Raw genomic sequence first — 15,552 nt, forward strand, 5'->3', positions numbered from 1 at the left:
TGCATGTAGGAATAGGAGCTGTTGTCTCTTTGTGTATATTACTCAGTGAAGAGACCCAATTTCCCAAATAAAGAATATGAACAGAATAACAGCTACAAGCACATTGCGAATATATATCTTCATCAGCCCGAATTATACTACTTTATTGAACTTGTAGGTGACAAGACAGAGCAAACAGAATTCCATTAATCAATTATTTGCATTGATATCACTCCTACTAAATTGCTGCAAAATCAACAAAGCCCGGCTACATTACGCAGCCCGGCACTTAATTCAACAGAAATTATATAGAATATAGAAAAATGGCAAAACAAATTTGATACAGAAATTGATGGATAGAACATGAAAGCGAAGACATAAGACAATCCATAATCACTAAACTAGTTGAAGTAGTAAATAAGAAAGAAGGAAAGGTATGCCTGAGAAGAAGCGGCGTTGATGGAATGAAATTCATTCATCACCCAGCTGGTTCTGACTGTATCAGGATTACGACCTTCGTAGAAAACCAAAGTCTTTTTGATACCAATCACCTCCCCACTACGTTTGTTCTTGACCTCACGATCCCTACCAGTTATTTTCCAGTATCCAGTTCCCTCACTAGTTGTTCTGGCCATCTGTTTACTGTTGGCATACTTTTTAGAAGGTGTACTGAAAAAGTACCACACTTGATCATCTTCGAGTATGGATTGCTCTGCATATGTGCAAAAACAAGTTCACTAATTTGTTGGTTTAAAATGATTGTGAAGTGAGTGTATAACTGACTACTTACCGGGCAATTCCCAAGGATTGTAATTACGGATATCAACTTCTCTAACGATAGGTAAAGGGAATTCAAGGCCGCTCATCTTCATATAAAGATAATACGTGATGAGTTCTTCATCAGTTGGACGGAATCTGACTCCCACGGCCACCTCCTGATTCATTTTAATTATAGAAATGGATGGAAGTATAAGAGAGAAGAGAAAGAGTAATATCCTAAGCTTTACAAATTACAATACAAGAAGAAGGCAGCAGAAATAGCAGAGATAGATAGGCAATGGCGAGTGATCACTCACTCACTCGTTGAGTCATTCTCGTTTATATACAGACGTAACGCATTGACTTGACTTAAACATTCACTGTTGTCTTAAGTCTTCGTGAGCTTAATTACGAAGATATCTGCGGCCTTTTGGATACGTGTTCTCAGGATATTGGATGGAGAGGTACTAAAGAGCAGCGAGCCAAAACCGCGTCTTTATATATCTATACCTCATTTTTTGTCAATTTATACCGACTGAGTTTATTAGAGAAGCTATTAAGGATACCCTTTTTTATTATTAATAAAAGATAATTATTAGAGTTTTTATTCAATTGATAATTTTAATATTTTAAAAAATTAATTAAAGTATATATAAGCTAATCTGATACCTCTAATCATTAAAAAAAAAAAAAAAAAAATTTTTCTACAAATATAAATGTTAATAAATGATAAACTCGATTCAGTTTATGACCCAATTATCTTCTTTTAAAACTTATGTTATATATGGCTAGAATTAAAATTTAGGGGTAGAAGGATAGATATAGAATCATGGTTAAAAATATATATAGCTACTACAACATATAACTTTATAAATTGATAAAAGTAATATTATACATAAACCTTCCATTGATTTTGTTTTCTTCCCTTCTCAAATTGTTTCATTTTGTTTCTGGTCACTTTCCTTGATTTTTTATGTTCCCCACTTATTTATATCTATCTCCCTTCTTTCATAAGTTCTCTCAATAAATTACCAAAAGCAGGTTTCCTGGAATATTCTAGAATACCTTAATTTCAAATTTTTTTTTTTTTTTTTTTTTTTTTTCCAATTCATATATTCTTGTTACATTCTCCCTCTCACTGTACCACGTTTCAATTTCCACAAAAGCAAATTCATTTTAGTACTGATTAGACTACAATCAAACATGACCATAGCTTACACTGAGCTACATAACACGTACGACAAACACAGCTTACAAATTAAGACGACACGTATAGAAAAATCACTCAAATTTTCTCTGGGAACTCCACTCCCCGACAATATTACATCTAATTAGTTTCTTTATATATAGATGATATACTCTTCCTTGCTATTCATTCCATCACCTGTCATCAAACCCTAATTATACACACAATGCTATTCATTCCATCATGATTTCCAGAATCGTAAGCTCAACTGTAGCTTGGTTCGCCGCCGGTATAAGTATTTGACCCATCCTCTAGTTGTCCTTTGAGGCGACAGAAAACAAATGCATTCTGCAAAAGTTTAAAGAAAAAAGAAATGTTCATGAATATAACAACATATTTTCAGGGTAAATAATCAAAAGCAAATTAATAAGAAACAATATGATCAATAAACTTATAATGCCTGATAAGAAGAGGCGTTGTTGGAATGGTATTCATGTATAATCCAGTCGGTCTTCACCGCTTTAGAACCACGTCCTTTGTAGAAAACCAAAGTCGTTTGCTTCCCAATCTCATTCTCTTCGCATTCGTCCCAAACACGACGATCATTACACGTCACTTTCCAGTAACCACCCTTGGTTGTTCTTTTGGTCCCTTTACCGTTGGCATACTTGCAAGGTGTACTGAAAAAGTACCACTCTTCATCATCTAACAGCGCTGAAAGCTCTACATGCAGCATCAAAACAACAATAAATGAATGGTTAAATAACATGAAATATAAACCGATTGTGCAAGTGGTGATAAACACTTACGAGGCAATTCCCAAGGCTCGAATTTGCAAATATCAACTTCGTTAACTACGTTGTGAGGAATATGAAGGCCAGCCATCTTTCTTTCCAGATAATACGTGATAATTTCTTCATCAGTTGGGTGGAATCTGTGTCCCAGCAATTGAACATTAAAATTGCTCATTTTCTTCTTTCAATTCAATACAAAGAAAGTATATATTTTTCTATAAATATAGAAGAGAAAGAGATCACTTATTTATAGTAATGGAGATGTGATGGCTTCTATCTCATTGACTAAAAGTCTTGACCTTATTTAAGAAGTTTGCTGACGTGATCTAGACACGTAGAATTGTTAGTAGACTAGACCCCATAACTCAAACTTAAAACCGTGTGAAGGGATACGTACACGCCATGCACGTATGGATCTCATGTCATCGTGTATGCAACAGAATTATTATTATTATTATTATTATTATTTTACTTTTTATCAATTAATAACATCTGCTAACTCAATTTTTATTCATTCAATTAAATATAAAACAATTCATGAAGGAATCACTATAAACTTTCTTGTGAAGTCGTCCTGTTGCTCACTAACTTTCCCTTCTTTCAGAAGTTAATAAATTATATATATCAAGGCAATTCTAATATATATGTATTCAAATATAAATATGATTTTAGTAGATGCTCTAGAGAACATTCTGGAAAAGCTTTTAGTGCAAGTTTAGTTAGTGATCAAAATGCTTTCATGGAACATTCTAGACTGCCTCAATCTGAGGAATATATTTGTTACTTGATTCCGAGAACTTTTGTCTTAAGCTTCAATAGATTCTTTAAAATTTGTTGGTTTTGAGTTTGTTATGCCTATATGATTAGTCAGCTCCTTGCAAGTTTCTACCTCCTTGTGTTACAAGCTTCAATAATCTATAACTTTGAATGATGCTCTCTGTTAGGGCCAAAAATCGTCCTTGACCCAAATAAGAGAATGAGACTGAATGAGGAAGAGACTAGACCTAATCCCACTGCGGCCCCATCCAGATTAGACCCATTTTATAAGAGATACAGTCGGCCCAAACTATCCGGGCACAAGCCTCCCAATCCCAGTTCACTTCCTAGACCTATGAGCGAGTTCAGAGCCCACGGCACCTACATATCACTTTCCTATTCCAGATCAATCCCCTATTCGAGGCCACCTTCATGTTCGGATCACTTTCCTATTTAAGGTTACTTTCCTGTTTAGGATCACCTTCCTATCAAACACTGGTAAGACAACTCACCATCGCCCTAACTCCTCTAGGGTTCGTATCAGAGTCACACTAGGACTCCTACTCCCACCAGGATTGGGAGACCAGACAGTCACTATATAAGCAGAGGCCAAGCCTCTCACAAGGTACATTACATTACAAATTCATACCCGAAGCTCTTACTTGAGAGTTTCACATCATCGCCATAGTCACAGTCCCTGACTAGACTTCTGGTAACTTTTCTACTCCCTAGCCCTCATTACATTAGTCTCTCTTAGCCTTGTTGACTTGAGCGTCAGAGTGCCTACGGCAAACACCACCCCGATGTTTTTCGTTCGCTTCACGCATTTATTTCTCTACGTGTGCAGGTGCAACAGATCGCTAGTGGCCTCAACCTCACGGGATCAGACCTCCCTTCCGTATAGGTAGATTTTTACGTCTACACCTTCAATGAATATTATAGGAAGGCTCAATTTCAGTTAATTCTTAACAAACATTTTTCATAGGACCCACACTTTTTTTATTAGTACGAGAAATTATCTGCATAGAGAGAAATAAGGGTCGAAGTATGGATGTCCAAAAACAAAAAAAAAAAAAAAATCATGATAGGCTTTATTTCAGGTATTATGGAGTACTGTTTTATGTATAGGTGGTGATGTTATAATTTAATTTTTTTGACGCGCTTTAATAATCATCCATTGTAATACAATCAAATAGTTAAAATAACAAGTGAAAGTGTATTTATTTTAATGTCAACTCACATATATAGTTAATAATTGAATTACATAAAAACATTCCTAAACATTCTTTAATAAAGTTGATAATTGCAAATGCTTACAAATGAAAATACTTTTCATTACATATATTGAAAACATAATATAGTATGTCCTAATTATTAATTAAATATTCAAGCAAACTCCATATTTATTCCAGCGCTGTAGTTGATTCCATCAGCATGCCACACTTGAAATTCCCGTTCAGACTCCTATCTGAAAATGACTAAAAACAAAGTATTATTACAATAGATGTCTTTATAAAAAAAAAATATGATTAGTTAATAACTATTATTGAAGTCTTATGAAATAGACATTAACATAATACTAATAGGGATCAACTTAATTGATACAGTCTTACCATTCATCTCTACAGTGATTATATATACAATAAGCAAGTGAGAATATCAGCTTAATTTATTGCAATCCATGTACAAATAAGTAATCCTCCTACTACCTGCTATTATATCAAATTTCAGATATCAATTTCGTGAAGTAGAAGCCCAACGGGAACTTGGTTGATCATCTTCTGCATCATCTCATTTTCTTTTTAAGCGACAAAGAACATAACACCTCTGCACAAGTCAAAAATAAATTATTATTATTTTAAAAAAAGAAGCTCGTTATCTTGTGGTTGTGTTATTTGGCAGATGACATGAGGAAGAAATATTTATTTTTATATTAAAAAGGAAGCTAAAGTTTCTTACGTACGTATTGAACTTTTAGCGAAAGTCAGAACAAACAAAATATCATTTTTAGCTACCACTGCTATCCTTCATACTACGTTCAATAAGATATTTTGTAATTGTATGCATGCATATTTGTCCATGTACCGTACACAAAATGTCCATATGATCTAGAAAAATGTCGAGAGCAGTAAAAAAAAAAAAAGATTGTAGTTTTAATACTTCAAGTTGTACAATATTAATCAATATATCAGTAAGGAGCAACTAAATTAAACATGCATCTTGTCGCTTAATTATTCATCAATCGTAAAGTTTAAAAAATCGGAGGTAATGCAGGAGGTTACTAAAAGAGATGATGATCGTCCTGGGAAACGGGAATGCAAGGCAAAAAAATATAAGGAAGATGAGAACAGATATATGCCTGATTTACTGTCTGGGAATGATATTCATGCATCGCCCAATTTGTCTTGACGGCATTAGAACCATGACCTTGGTAGAAAACCAAAACTTTTCTTTTACCAATCAGTTGTCCACTGTTGTCATCGTAGATTTCACGATCTTTGCCAGTGACTTTCCAAAATCCAGCCCTAGTTGTTCTTTCAATTACTCTTCTACTAGTACTCTTATTGGAAGGCTTATAAGCAATTGTACTGAAAAAGTACCACTCTTGATCATCTGAGGATAGTGGTGAATGGACTGCACAAAAAAAATATAAAACAATTTGGCATTTCAAAATATATAGGTAGTTTAACAATACTAAATTATATGTATACGTACCTGGCAATTCCCAAGGTTCAAAATTGGAAATATCGACTTCCTTAATTACTGCAGAGAAATCAGTGCCACACTTCATCTTTGATTCAAGAAAATGGTTGATGATTTCATCTTCAGTGGGATGGAATCTGTATCCCATGCCATTAAAGTTGTCCATTAAAATATATTTGATCAAAGTAATTAATGGAAGAGAGATTAAAATAAGTTTTGGAAGGGTGATAAGAGAGGTAGTAAGTGATGAGTAAAACTAGGCAGTTGGTTATATGTATATATAGAAAAATATAAAAATTGAATGGCATTGACTTGGTTATTGGTCAAAGTCTTGGCCTTAACTAAGAAGCTTGGGTTGGGAAAATTATTTGGGAAGGTGTTGTTGGAGACTAGTCTCCAAAACATGATACAACTTCTTCTGCTAACTATAATGCACCTTATATCATTGGCTTGGGACGTCATATCGCACAATCACTTTAATTTTTATGTAATTTTATAATTAGTTAGTTTGTCATATGACATATATCTATCCTTCCATAGCAAGTTTATAAAGTCAGGCAAATCAAATGCTTTCCATTTTTCAATTATTCAAAGATGCTCTTTCTGGGAACATTCTTCTCAATTTCACTTTGTTCAAATTATCACTCTAAACACAACATATTACTAGAAAGGATCATCTGACCAATTGTTATAACTAAGTGGAAAAGGAAAAGGGGACACAATAACTTCTCCACTAAACATCTGTATGCTCAGTAAATTCTTTACTATTAACTACATTTCCATCAACATCTCCTTCTTCTCCTTGCCTCTATTCATTCATCCCATAACTTCTCTAAACAGCTTCGGATCATTAAATAAATATAAAATATAGTGGTAGTAATCTCACAAGGGGTAACCCATTACACCCTGTGGTTCCTAGAAAGTAGGTTTATAAGGAGGGTCCACTAACCAATTAAGCATTAGATTAGATTTGTACTCTCTTTTGTTTTGTTGACCACCGCACTAAGCCAGACTTGTCCGTACATATTTTAGTTCATAGTTGTCCACATTTTCATACAAACATAAATTAATAAGCTATGTGTCCAAACTAAAAAAAAAAAAAAAAAAAAAAAGTAATTAATTATATATTTTAAATATCAATTCAAATGAATTCTTACATATTTTATTAAACCAATTTTTTTTCAAGACTTTTAGTTTTGTTGTAAGTGTTTTCTGGAAGCTTGATTTTGATGATTATTGAGATGTGATTCAATCAACTCTAATGTTGAAGCCAATTCCACATTAACTTTTTCCTAAACCTAACAAAATCAAATTCCAAATGCTTTAATTGACTTCGCATTTCTTTTTCCGAACTATAGGTTTCTGAATAAAATCGAAGTTAAATGAGTAATTAAGTATATAGTTTTTATTATATTATAATTGTATATTAATATGTCGACAGAAAATCAAGTCAACCCACAAGTATTTTCAAAATTAAAAAATAAAATCAAGTTAAACGCTTAATACTTGTTAATTATCATATAATAAAAATTGGATTTAAAACATTTTCAATGTTTTTATATTGAAGATAAAATTGGTAGCATTGTAAGTTGGATCTACTTGTATATAAAAACTTCATATGGAACGAAGATCAATTGATAAAATGATTATCATCCTGTTCAATTCTAACAATTTAGCGGAAGCTGCTCCAAATGGGCAACATCGAGTACCTCAAACAAGCAACACCATGAATTTCAGCTTTACATTTATCTTACTTTACTTTTTAAAAGGTTCAATGGTTCGTTTCATCGTAACTTTACACCTCCAAAAAACAAGACCTCTTACAACATCAATGAAAAATCACCAAGATTGCTATGGATTCATGCCTATCCGCCAATGCATGTAGGAATAGGAGCTGTTGTCTCTTTGTGTATATTACTCAGTGAAGAGACCCAATTTCCCAAATAAAGAATATGAACATAATAACAGCTACAACCACATTGCGAATATATATCTTCATCAGCCCGAATTATACTACTTTATTGAACTTGTAGGTGATAAAACAGAGCAAACAGAATTCCATTAATCAATTATTTGCATTGATATCACTCCTACTAAATTGCTGCAAAATCAACGAAGCCCGGCTACATTACGCAGCCCGGCACTTAATTCAACAGAAATTATATAGAATATAGAAAAATGGCAAAACAAATTTGATACAGAAATTGATGGATAGAACATGAAAGCGAAGACATAAGACAATCCATAATCACTAAACTAGTTGAAGTAGTAAATAAGAAAGAAGGAAAGGTAGGCCTGAGAAGAAGCGGCGTTGATGGAATGAAATTCATTCATCACCCAGCTGGTTCTGACTGTATCAGGATTACGACCTTTATAGAAAACCAAAGTCTTTTTGATACCGATCACCTCCCCACTACGTTTGTTCTTGACCTCACGATCCCTACCAGTTATTTTCCAGGATCCAGTTCCCTCACTAGTTGTTCTGGCCATCTGTTTACTGTTGGCATACTTTTTAGAAGGTGCACTAAAAAAGTACCACACTTGATCATCTTGGCGTATCGATTGCTCTGCATATGTGTAAAAACAAGTTCACTAATTTGTTGGTTTAAAATGATTGTGTAGTGAGTGTGTGTATAACTGACTACTTACCGGGCAATTCCCAAGGATTGTAATTAAGGATATCAACTTCTCTAACGATAGGGAAAGGGAATTCAAGGCCGCTCATCTTCATATAAAGATAATACGTGATGAGTTCTTCATCAGTTGGACAGAATCTGACTCCCACGGCCACCTCCTGATCAGTGGCGGATGTAGGAATTTCCCTCTATTGGCGCAAAATATAAACAAAAAAAAAAAAAAACAAAAAAATTAAAACCAATCATAACCACACTTTTTTTTTTGTTATAAAATACAAATAAATATCTTAAAAAACAAAATTTTTGTAAAAAATAAAACAATGTTTTTGCAATTGTCTTCGACGAGTTTTCCTATTCTGAAAATATTGGATAATCATCTTATTGTCAATTGTATCAAATATATTTTTCTTAATATAGATGACCAAGCAATCATTCATCCATTGGTCTCTCATTCGATTACATAACGGACTTTTCAGAAGATTCATTGTAGAACAAACCCTTTCACAGTCGCAGTCGTAACTGGTAAAACCAATGCAACTTTCACAAGCTTATACACCAACGTATACAAAATGTCTTTTTTAAACCGAACTAAATTCTTAACGAAATCACCAATTTCTTGTAACTCAGCAAATTCATCACAAGAACGTATGTCAATAACATAAATCTCAGTCTGGTTCTCAAGTACCATTAACTTAAGTGCAAAAAAATCAAATGGATAAAACTGATCAAACCCATTCTTTCCTCTCCTCTTTTTCCTTTTCCTTTGCTTCTTCTTCCTTTATTCTTTATTGGTTTTTCTCTCTTCTTCTTCAGTTTTGGTGGACAACTAGTTTATATATAAAACAACTTCTTTGAATTATGAAACTGTCCCAAGATTCTCTTATTCTCACCGTGACCTCGCCACATTAGCTTTCTGATGTAAAAATGCCAAGATTTCTCCCTTCAGTAAAATACAAACCTAACAGTTCTTATTCCTTTCATTTTCACTCCTAATAAAACTTTTAAAAACTAATAAATCCCCTTGCATAAAAATAAAAATCACAAAAATATGAAATATACATATTAGGATTAAAAATATAAAAATAAAATCCAAACTAACCATAAGAGTTGTTTCCAAAATCTTATAATTCCATAAGTGTAAAATTTAAATAAATATAACATCTGAACTTTTTTAAAAGTTGAGTGGGGACTGTAGTCTCCACCGGTCATTAATTGGATCCGCCACTGCTCCTGATTCATTTTAATTATAGAAATGGATGGAAGTATAAGAGAGAAGAGAAAGAGTAATATCCTAAGCTTTACAAATTACAATACAAGAAGAAGGCAGCAGAAATAGCAGAGAGAGATAGGCAATGGCAAGTGATCACTCACTCACTCGTTTAGTCATTGTCGTTCATATACAGACGTAACACATTGACTTGACTTAAACATTCACTGTTGTCTTAAGTCTTCGTTGGCTTAATTACGAAGATATCTGCTGCCTTTTGGATACGTGTTCTCAGGATATTGGATGGAGAGGTACTAAACAGCAGCGAGCCAAAACCGCGTCTTTATATATTTATACCTCATTTTTTGTCAATTTATACCGACTGAGTTTATTAGAGAAGCTATTAAGGATACCTTTTTTTGTTATTAATAAAAGATAATTATTAGAGTTTTTATATTATTAATAATTTTAATATTTTAAAAAATTAATTAAAATATGTATAAACTAATCGATATCCCTAATCATTAAAAAAAACAAGTTTCCACAAATGTAAATGTTAATAAATGATAAACTCAATTCAGTTTATGACCCAATTATCTTCTCTTAAAGCTTATGTTATATATGGTTTAGAATTAAAATTTAGGGGTAGAAAGATAGATATGGAATCATGGTTAAAAATATAGCTACTACAATCTATAACTTTATAAACTGATAAAAGTAATATTATGTATAAGAAAAATGCTATATTCACCGAAAAAATTGCACTGAAAAATTATACCGAAACAGGTGGAGCTTCTTTTCTCTGTCAGGTGGAGCTTTCGCACAACCCATGTATAATTTGTACATCAATAGCATGCCAAATTCTTTACTAGTTTTTAGAAAAAAAAAAAAAAAAAAAAAAAAGGAAAAGGAAAAGTCAAAAAGAGTTGGCGACATGTTCCCAGCCAAAAGAAAAAAGAGTTTATTAAGTAGGAATGGACGGGCGTCCATTCTAGAATTTTTTTAAAACTTTTTTTTCTATACGGTCGTTTATTCTTTATAGACGGGCATCTATTAGAGTAGGGATGCCCGTCCATTCCTTATGGACAGACATTTATTCTAGATTTTTTTTAAAATTTTTATTTTTTTTCATACTTAATGGACGGTCGTTTATTCTTTATGGACGAGCGTCCATTAGAGTAGGGACGTCTGTCCATTTCTTATGGACGGGCATCCATTCCAGAATTTTTTTAAAAATTTTTAAATTTAAAAAAAAAATTAATAACGTTAAATGCTTGAATGGTCTAAGTCAGGAAACATATAGGCCAGTATAAAATTTCAGTGTAAAAACCTCGGTGTCTGTAGCATTGTTGTATATATAAACCTTTCATTGATTTTGTTTTCTTTTGTTTCTGGTCACTTTCCTTGATTTTTTATGTTCCTCACTTACTTGTATCTATCTCCCTTCTTTCATAAGTTCTTTCAATAAATTACTAAAAACAGGTTTCCTAGAATATTCTAGAATACCTTAATTTCAAATATTTTTTTTTTTACCCACCCAATTCATATATTCTTGTTACATTCTCCCTCTCACTGTACCACGTTTCAATTTCCACAAAAGCAAATTCATTTTAGTACTGATTAGACTACAATCAAACATGACCATAGCTTACACTGAGCTACATAACACGTACGACAAACACAGCTTACAAATTAAGACGACACGTATAGAAAAATCACTCAAATTTTCTCTGGGAACTCCACTCCCCGACAATATTACATCTAATTAGTTTCTTTATATATAGATGATATACTCTTCCTTGCTATTCATTCCATCACCTGTCATCAAACCCTAATTATACACACAATGCTATTCATTCCATCATGATTTCCAGAATCGTAAGCTCAACTGTAGCTTGGTTCGCCGCCGGTATAAGTATTTGACCCATCCTCTAGTTGTCCTTTGAGGCGACAGAAAACAAATGCATTCTGCAAAAGTTTAAAGAAAAAAGAAATGTTCATGAATATAACAACATATTTTCAGGGTAAATAATCAAAAGCAAATTAATAAGAAACAATATGATCAATAAACTTATAATGCCTGATAAGAAGAGGCGTTGTTGGAATGGTATTCATGTATAATCCAGTCGGTCTTCACCGCTTTAGAACCACGTCCTTTGTAGAAAACCAAAGTCGTTTGCTTCCCAATCTCATTCTCTTCGCATTCGTCCCAAACACGACGATCATTACCCGTCACTTTCCAGTAACCACCCTTGGTTGTTCTTTTGGTCCCTTTACCGTTGGCATACTTGCAAGGTGTACTGAAAAAGTACCACTCTTCATCATCTAACAGCGCTGAAAGCTCTACATGCAGCATCAATACAACAATCAATGAATGGTTAAATAATATGAAATATAAACCGACTGTGCAAGTGGTGATCAACACTTACGAGGCAATTCCCAAGGCTCGAATTTGCAAATATCAACTTCGTTAACTACGTTGTGAGGAATATGAAGGCCAGCCATCTTTCTTTCCAGATAATACGTGATAATTTCTTCATCAGTTGGGTGGAATCTGTGTCCCAGCAATTGAACATCAAAATTGCTCATTTCTTCTTTCAATTCAATATAAAAGAAAGTATATACTTTTCTATATATAGAAGAGAAAGAGACCCCTTATTTATAGTAATGGAGATGTGATGGTTTCTCTCATCGACTAAAAGTCTTGACCTTATTTAAGAAGTTTGCTGACGTGATTTAGACACGCGGAATTGTTAGTAGACTAGACTATAGTAAAAACTAGACCCCATAACTCAAACTTAAAACCGTGTGAAGGGATACGTACACGCCATGCACGTATGGATCACATGACATCGTGTAAGCAACAGAATTATTATTATTATTATTATTATTATTTTACTTTTAATCAATTAATAACATCTGCTAACTCATATTTAATTCTTTCAATTAAATATAAAACAATTCATGAAGGAATCACTATAAACTTTCTTGTGAAGTCGTCTTGTTGCCCACTAACTTTCCCTTCTTTCACAAGTTAATAAATTATATATATCAAGGTAATTCTAATATATATATATGTGTTCAAATATATTAGTAGATGCTCTAGAGAACATGCTGGAAAAGCTTTTAGTGTAGTTTAGTCAGTGATCAAAATGCTTTCATGGAACATCCTATACTGGCTCAATCTGAGTTCAATTAAAAAGGAATGAGCAATATATTTGTTTATTTATTCGTTACATGATTATGAGAACTTTTGTTTTAAGCTTCAATAGATTCTTTAAAATTCGTTGGTTTTGAGTTTGTTATGCCTATATTACTCATCTCCTAGCAAGTTTCTACCTCCTTGTGTTGCAGGCTTCAATAATCTATAACTTTGAATGATGCCTTCGATGAATATTCTAGAAAGGCTCAATTTCAGTTAATTCTTAACAAACATTTTTCATAGGACTCACACTTTTTATTAGTACGAGAAATCATCTGTGTAGAGAGAAATAAGGGTCGAAATATGCATGTCCAACAAAAAAGATCATGATAGACTTTATTTCAGGTATTATGGAGTATTGTATTGTTTTATGTATAGGTGATAATATTATAATTTAATTTTTTTGACACGCTCTAATAATCATCCATTTTAATACAATCAAATACTTAAAATAACAAGTGAAGATATATTTTAATGTCAACTCACATATATTAGTTATAAATGCTCACAAATGAAAATACTTTTCATTACATATACTGAAAACATAATACAGTATGTCCTAATTACTAATTAAATATTCAAGCTAACTCCATAGTTATTCCAGCGCTGTAGTTGACTTCATCAACATGCCACACTTGAAATTCCCGTTCAGACTCCCATCTGAAAATGACTAAAAACAAAGTATTATTAATAACTATTATCGAAGTCTTATGAAATAGACATTAACATAATACTAATAGGGATCAACTTAATTAATACAGTTTTACCATTCATCTCTACAATGATTATATATACAATAAGTAAGTAAGAATATCAGCTTAATTTATTACAATCCATATACAAATAACTAATCCTCTTACTACCTGCTGTTATATCAAATTTCTGCTATTAATGTCGTGAAGTAGAAGCCGAACGGGAACTTGGTTGATCATCTTCTGCATCATCTGATTTTCTTCTTAAACGACAGAGAACATAAGTGTTCTGCACAAGTCAAAAATAAAAATTATTATTATTTAAAAAAAAAAAAGAACCTCGTTATCTTGTGGTTGTGTTATTTGGCAGATGACATGAGGAAGAAATATTTATTTTTATATTAAAAAAGAAGCTAAAGTTTCTTACGTACTTACCGAACTTTTAGCGAAAGTCAGAACAACAAAATATCATTTTTAGCTACCACTGATGTCCTTCATACTAAGTTCAATAAGATATTTTGTAATTGCATGCATGCATATTTGTCCATGTACCGTGCACAAAATGTCCATATGATCTACAAAAATGTCGAGAGCAGTAAAAAAAAAACAATTGTAGTTTTAATACTACAAGTTGTACAATATTAATCAATATATCACTAAGGAGCAACTAAATTAAACATGCATCTTGTCGCTTAATTATTCATCAATCGTAAAGTTTAAAAAACCGGAGGTAATGCAGGAGGTTACTAAAAGAGATGATGATCGTCCTGGGAAACGGGAATGCAAGGCAAAAAAATATAAGGAAGGTGAGAACAGATATATGCCTGATGTACTGTCTGGGAATGATATTCATGCATCGCCCAATTTGTCTTGACGGCATTAGAACCATGACCTTGGTAGAAAACCAAAGCTTTTCTTTTACCAATCAGTTGTCCACTGTTGTCGTCGTAGATTTCACGATCTTTGCCAGTGACTTTCCAAAATCCAGCCCTAGTTGTTCTTTCAACCACTCTTTTACTAGTACTCTTATTGGAAGGCTTATAAGCAATTGTACTGAAAAAGTACCACTCTTGATCATCTGAGGATAGTGGTGACTGGTCTGCACAAAAAAAATATAAAACAATTTGTCATTTCAAAATATATAGATAGTTTAACAATATTAAATTATATGTATACGTACCAGGCAATTCCCAAGGTTCAAAATTGGAAATATCGACTTCCTTAATTACTGCTGAGAAATCAGTGCCATACTTCATCTTTAATTCAAGAAAATGGTTGATGATTTCATCTTCAGTGGGATGGAATCTGTATCCCATGCCATTAAAGTTGTCCATTAAAATTGATTTGATCAAAGTAATTAATGGAAGAGAGATTAAAATAAGTTTGGAAGGGTGATGAGGGAAGCAGTAAGTGATGAGTAAAACTAGGCAGTTGGTTATATATATATATATAGAAAAATATAAAAGTTGAATGGCATTGACTTGGTTATTGGTCAAAGTCTTGGCCTTAACTAAGAAGCTTGGGATGGGAAAATTATTTGGGAAGGTGTTGTTGGAGACTAGTCTCCAAAACATGATACAACTTCTTCTGCTAAGTGGACCCCCTTCTCATGCAAACTATATGTGTATATTCAAATAC

General features: G+C 32.9%; 6 protein-coding genes across 7 annotated transcripts; all 6 read right to left on the bottom strand.

The window, feature by feature from the left end:
* Nucleotides 1-380: 380 nt before the first annotated feature.
* Nucleotides 381-923, bottom strand: LOC116136870 (NAC domain-containing protein 96-like). The gene is made up of 2 exons (XM_031422531.1): nucleotides 770-923; nucleotides 381-691 (listed from the first exon to the last, which is right to left on the bottom strand). Exons 1-2 carry the CDS (start codon nucleotides 921-923, stop codon nucleotides 381-383), a joined length of 465 nt encoding a protein of 154 aa, XP_031278391.1.
* Nucleotides 924-1,909: 986 nt separating this feature from the next.
* LOC116136879 (NAC domain-containing protein 45-like) lies at nucleotides 1,910-2,920 on the bottom strand. The gene is made up of 3 exons (XM_031422537.1): nucleotides 2,734-2,920; nucleotides 2,385-2,647; nucleotides 1,910-2,272 (listed from the first exon to the last, which is right to left on the bottom strand). The coding sequence occupies exons 1-3, from the start codon at nucleotides 2,891-2,893 to the stop codon at nucleotides 2,189-2,191; spliced, it is 507 nt and encodes a 168-aa protein (XP_031278397.1). The 5' UTR covers nucleotides 2,894-2,920; the 3' UTR covers nucleotides 1,910-2,188.
* A 1,884-nt stretch (nucleotides 2,921-4,804) lies between these two features.
* Nucleotides 4,805-6,407, bottom strand: LOC116137163 (protein CUP-SHAPED COTYLEDON 3-like). Its single transcript, XM_031422850.1, has 4 exons — nucleotides 6,190-6,407; nucleotides 5,834-6,108; nucleotides 5,184-5,301; nucleotides 4,805-4,952 (listed from the first exon to the last, which is right to left on the bottom strand). Exons 1-3 carry the CDS (start codon nucleotides 6,341-6,343, stop codon nucleotides 5,266-5,268), a joined length of 465 nt encoding a protein of 154 aa, XP_031278710.1. The 5' UTR covers nucleotides 6,344-6,407; the 3' UTR covers nucleotides 4,805-4,952; nucleotides 5,184-5,265.
* A 2,026-nt stretch (nucleotides 6,408-8,433) lies between these two features.
* LOC116136871 (NAC domain-containing protein 60-like) lies at nucleotides 8,434-8,902 on the bottom strand. Its single transcript, XM_031422532.1, has 2 exons — nucleotides 8,827-8,902; nucleotides 8,434-8,744 (listed from the first exon to the last, which is right to left on the bottom strand). Exons 1-2 carry the CDS (start codon nucleotides 8,900-8,902, stop codon nucleotides 8,434-8,436), a joined length of 387 nt encoding a protein of 128 aa, XP_031278392.1.
* Nucleotides 8,903-11,623: 2,721 nt separating this feature from the next.
* On the bottom strand, nucleotides 11,624-12,632 carry LOC116137162 (NAC domain-containing protein 45-like). Its single transcript, XM_031422849.1, has 3 exons — nucleotides 12,450-12,632; nucleotides 12,101-12,363; nucleotides 11,624-11,988 (listed from the first exon to the last, which is right to left on the bottom strand). The coding sequence occupies exons 1-3, from the start codon at nucleotides 12,607-12,609 to the stop codon at nucleotides 11,905-11,907; spliced, it is 507 nt and encodes a 168-aa protein (XP_031278709.1). The 5' UTR covers nucleotides 12,610-12,632; the 3' UTR covers nucleotides 11,624-11,904.
* A 1,071-nt stretch (nucleotides 12,633-13,703) lies between these two features.
* On the bottom strand, nucleotides 13,704-15,300 carry LOC116137160 (protein CUP-SHAPED COTYLEDON 3-like). Of its 2 annotated transcripts, none has more exons than XM_031422848.1 (4): nucleotides 15,095-15,300; nucleotides 14,739-15,013; nucleotides 14,086-14,203; nucleotides 13,704-13,882 (listed from the first exon to the last, which is right to left on the bottom strand). In XM_031422848.1, the coding sequence occupies exons 1-3, from the start codon at nucleotides 15,246-15,248 to the stop codon at nucleotides 14,111-14,113; spliced, it is 522 nt and encodes a 173-aa protein (XP_031278708.1). In that variant the 5' UTR covers nucleotides 15,249-15,300; the 3' UTR covers nucleotides 13,704-13,882; nucleotides 14,086-14,110. The 2 variants fall into 2 exon arrangements, with proteins under 2 accessions (XP_031278708.1, XP_031278707.1); XM_031422847.1 differs by having other exon boundaries at nucleotides 13,704-13,892.
* Between the last annotated feature and the right edge of the window lie 252 nt (nucleotides 15,301-15,552).

This window comes from Pistacia vera, unplaced genomic scaffold (genome assembly GCF_008641045.1).
Source record: "Pistacia vera cultivar Batoury unplaced genomic scaffold, PisVer_v2 Contig320, whole genome shotgun sequence".
NCBI lineage: Eukaryota > Viridiplantae > Streptophyta > Magnoliopsida > Sapindales > Anacardiaceae > Pistacia > Pistacia vera.

Coding starts and splice junctions, on each gene's coding strand:
- LOC116136870 (XM_031422531.1), bottom strand. CDS start 923: ATGAATCAGGAGGTGGCCGTGGGAGTCAGATTCCGTCCAACTGATGAA. Junction 692..769: donor CAATCCTTGGGAATTGCCCG/GTAAGTAGTCAG, acceptor GCACATATGCAG/AGCAATCCATACTCGAAGAT.
- LOC116137163 (XM_031422850.1), bottom strand. CDS start 6,343: ATGGACAACTTTAATGGCATGGGATACAGATTCCATCCCACTGAAGAT. Junction 6,109..6,189: donor TGAACCTTGGGAATTGCCAG/GTACGTATACAT, acceptor TTTTTTGTGCAG/TCCATTCACCACTATCCTCA. Junction 5,302..5,833: donor ATTCCCAGACAGTAAATCAG/GCATATATCTGT, acceptor TGACTTGTGCAG/AGGTGTTATGTTCTTTGTCG.
- LOC116137162 (XM_031422849.1), bottom strand. CDS start 12,609: ATGAGCAATTTTGATGTTCAATTGCTGGGACACAGATTCCACCCAACT. Junction 12,364..12,449: donor CGAGCCTTGGGAATTGCCTC/GTAAGTGTTGAT, acceptor TGCTGCATGTAG/AGCTTTCAGCGCTGTTAGAT. Junction 11,989..12,100: donor ACAACGCCTCTTCTTATCAG/GCATTATAAGTT, acceptor AAACTTTTGCAG/AATGCATTTGTTTTCTGTCG.
- LOC116137160 (XM_031422848.1), bottom strand. CDS start 15,248: ATGGACAACTTTAATGGCATGGGATACAGATTCCATCCCACTGAAGAT. Junction 15,014..15,094: donor TGAACCTTGGGAATTGCCTG/GTACGTATACAT, acceptor TTTTTTGTGCAG/ACCAGTCACCACTATCCTCA. Junction 14,204..14,738: donor ATTCCCAGACAGTACATCAG/GCATATATCTGT, acceptor TGACTTGTGCAG/AACACTTATGTTCTCTGTCG.
- LOC116136871 (XM_031422532.1), bottom strand. CDS start 8,902: ATGAGCGGCCTTGAATTCCCTTTCCCTATCGTTAGAGAAGTTGATATC. Junction 8,745..8,826: donor CAATCCTTGGGAATTGCCCG/GTAAGTAGTCAG, acceptor ACACATATGCAG/AGCAATCGATACGCCAAGAT.
- LOC116136879 (XM_031422537.1), bottom strand. CDS start 2,893: ATGAGCAATTTTAATGTTCAATTGCTGGGACACAGATTCCACCCAACT. Junction 2,648..2,733: donor CGAGCCTTGGGAATTGCCTC/GTAAGTGTTTAT, acceptor TGCTGCATGTAG/AGCTTTCAGCGCTGTTAGAT. Junction 2,273..2,384: donor ACAACGCCTCTTCTTATCAG/GCATTATAAGTT, acceptor AAACTTTTGCAG/AATGCATTTGTTTTCTGTCG.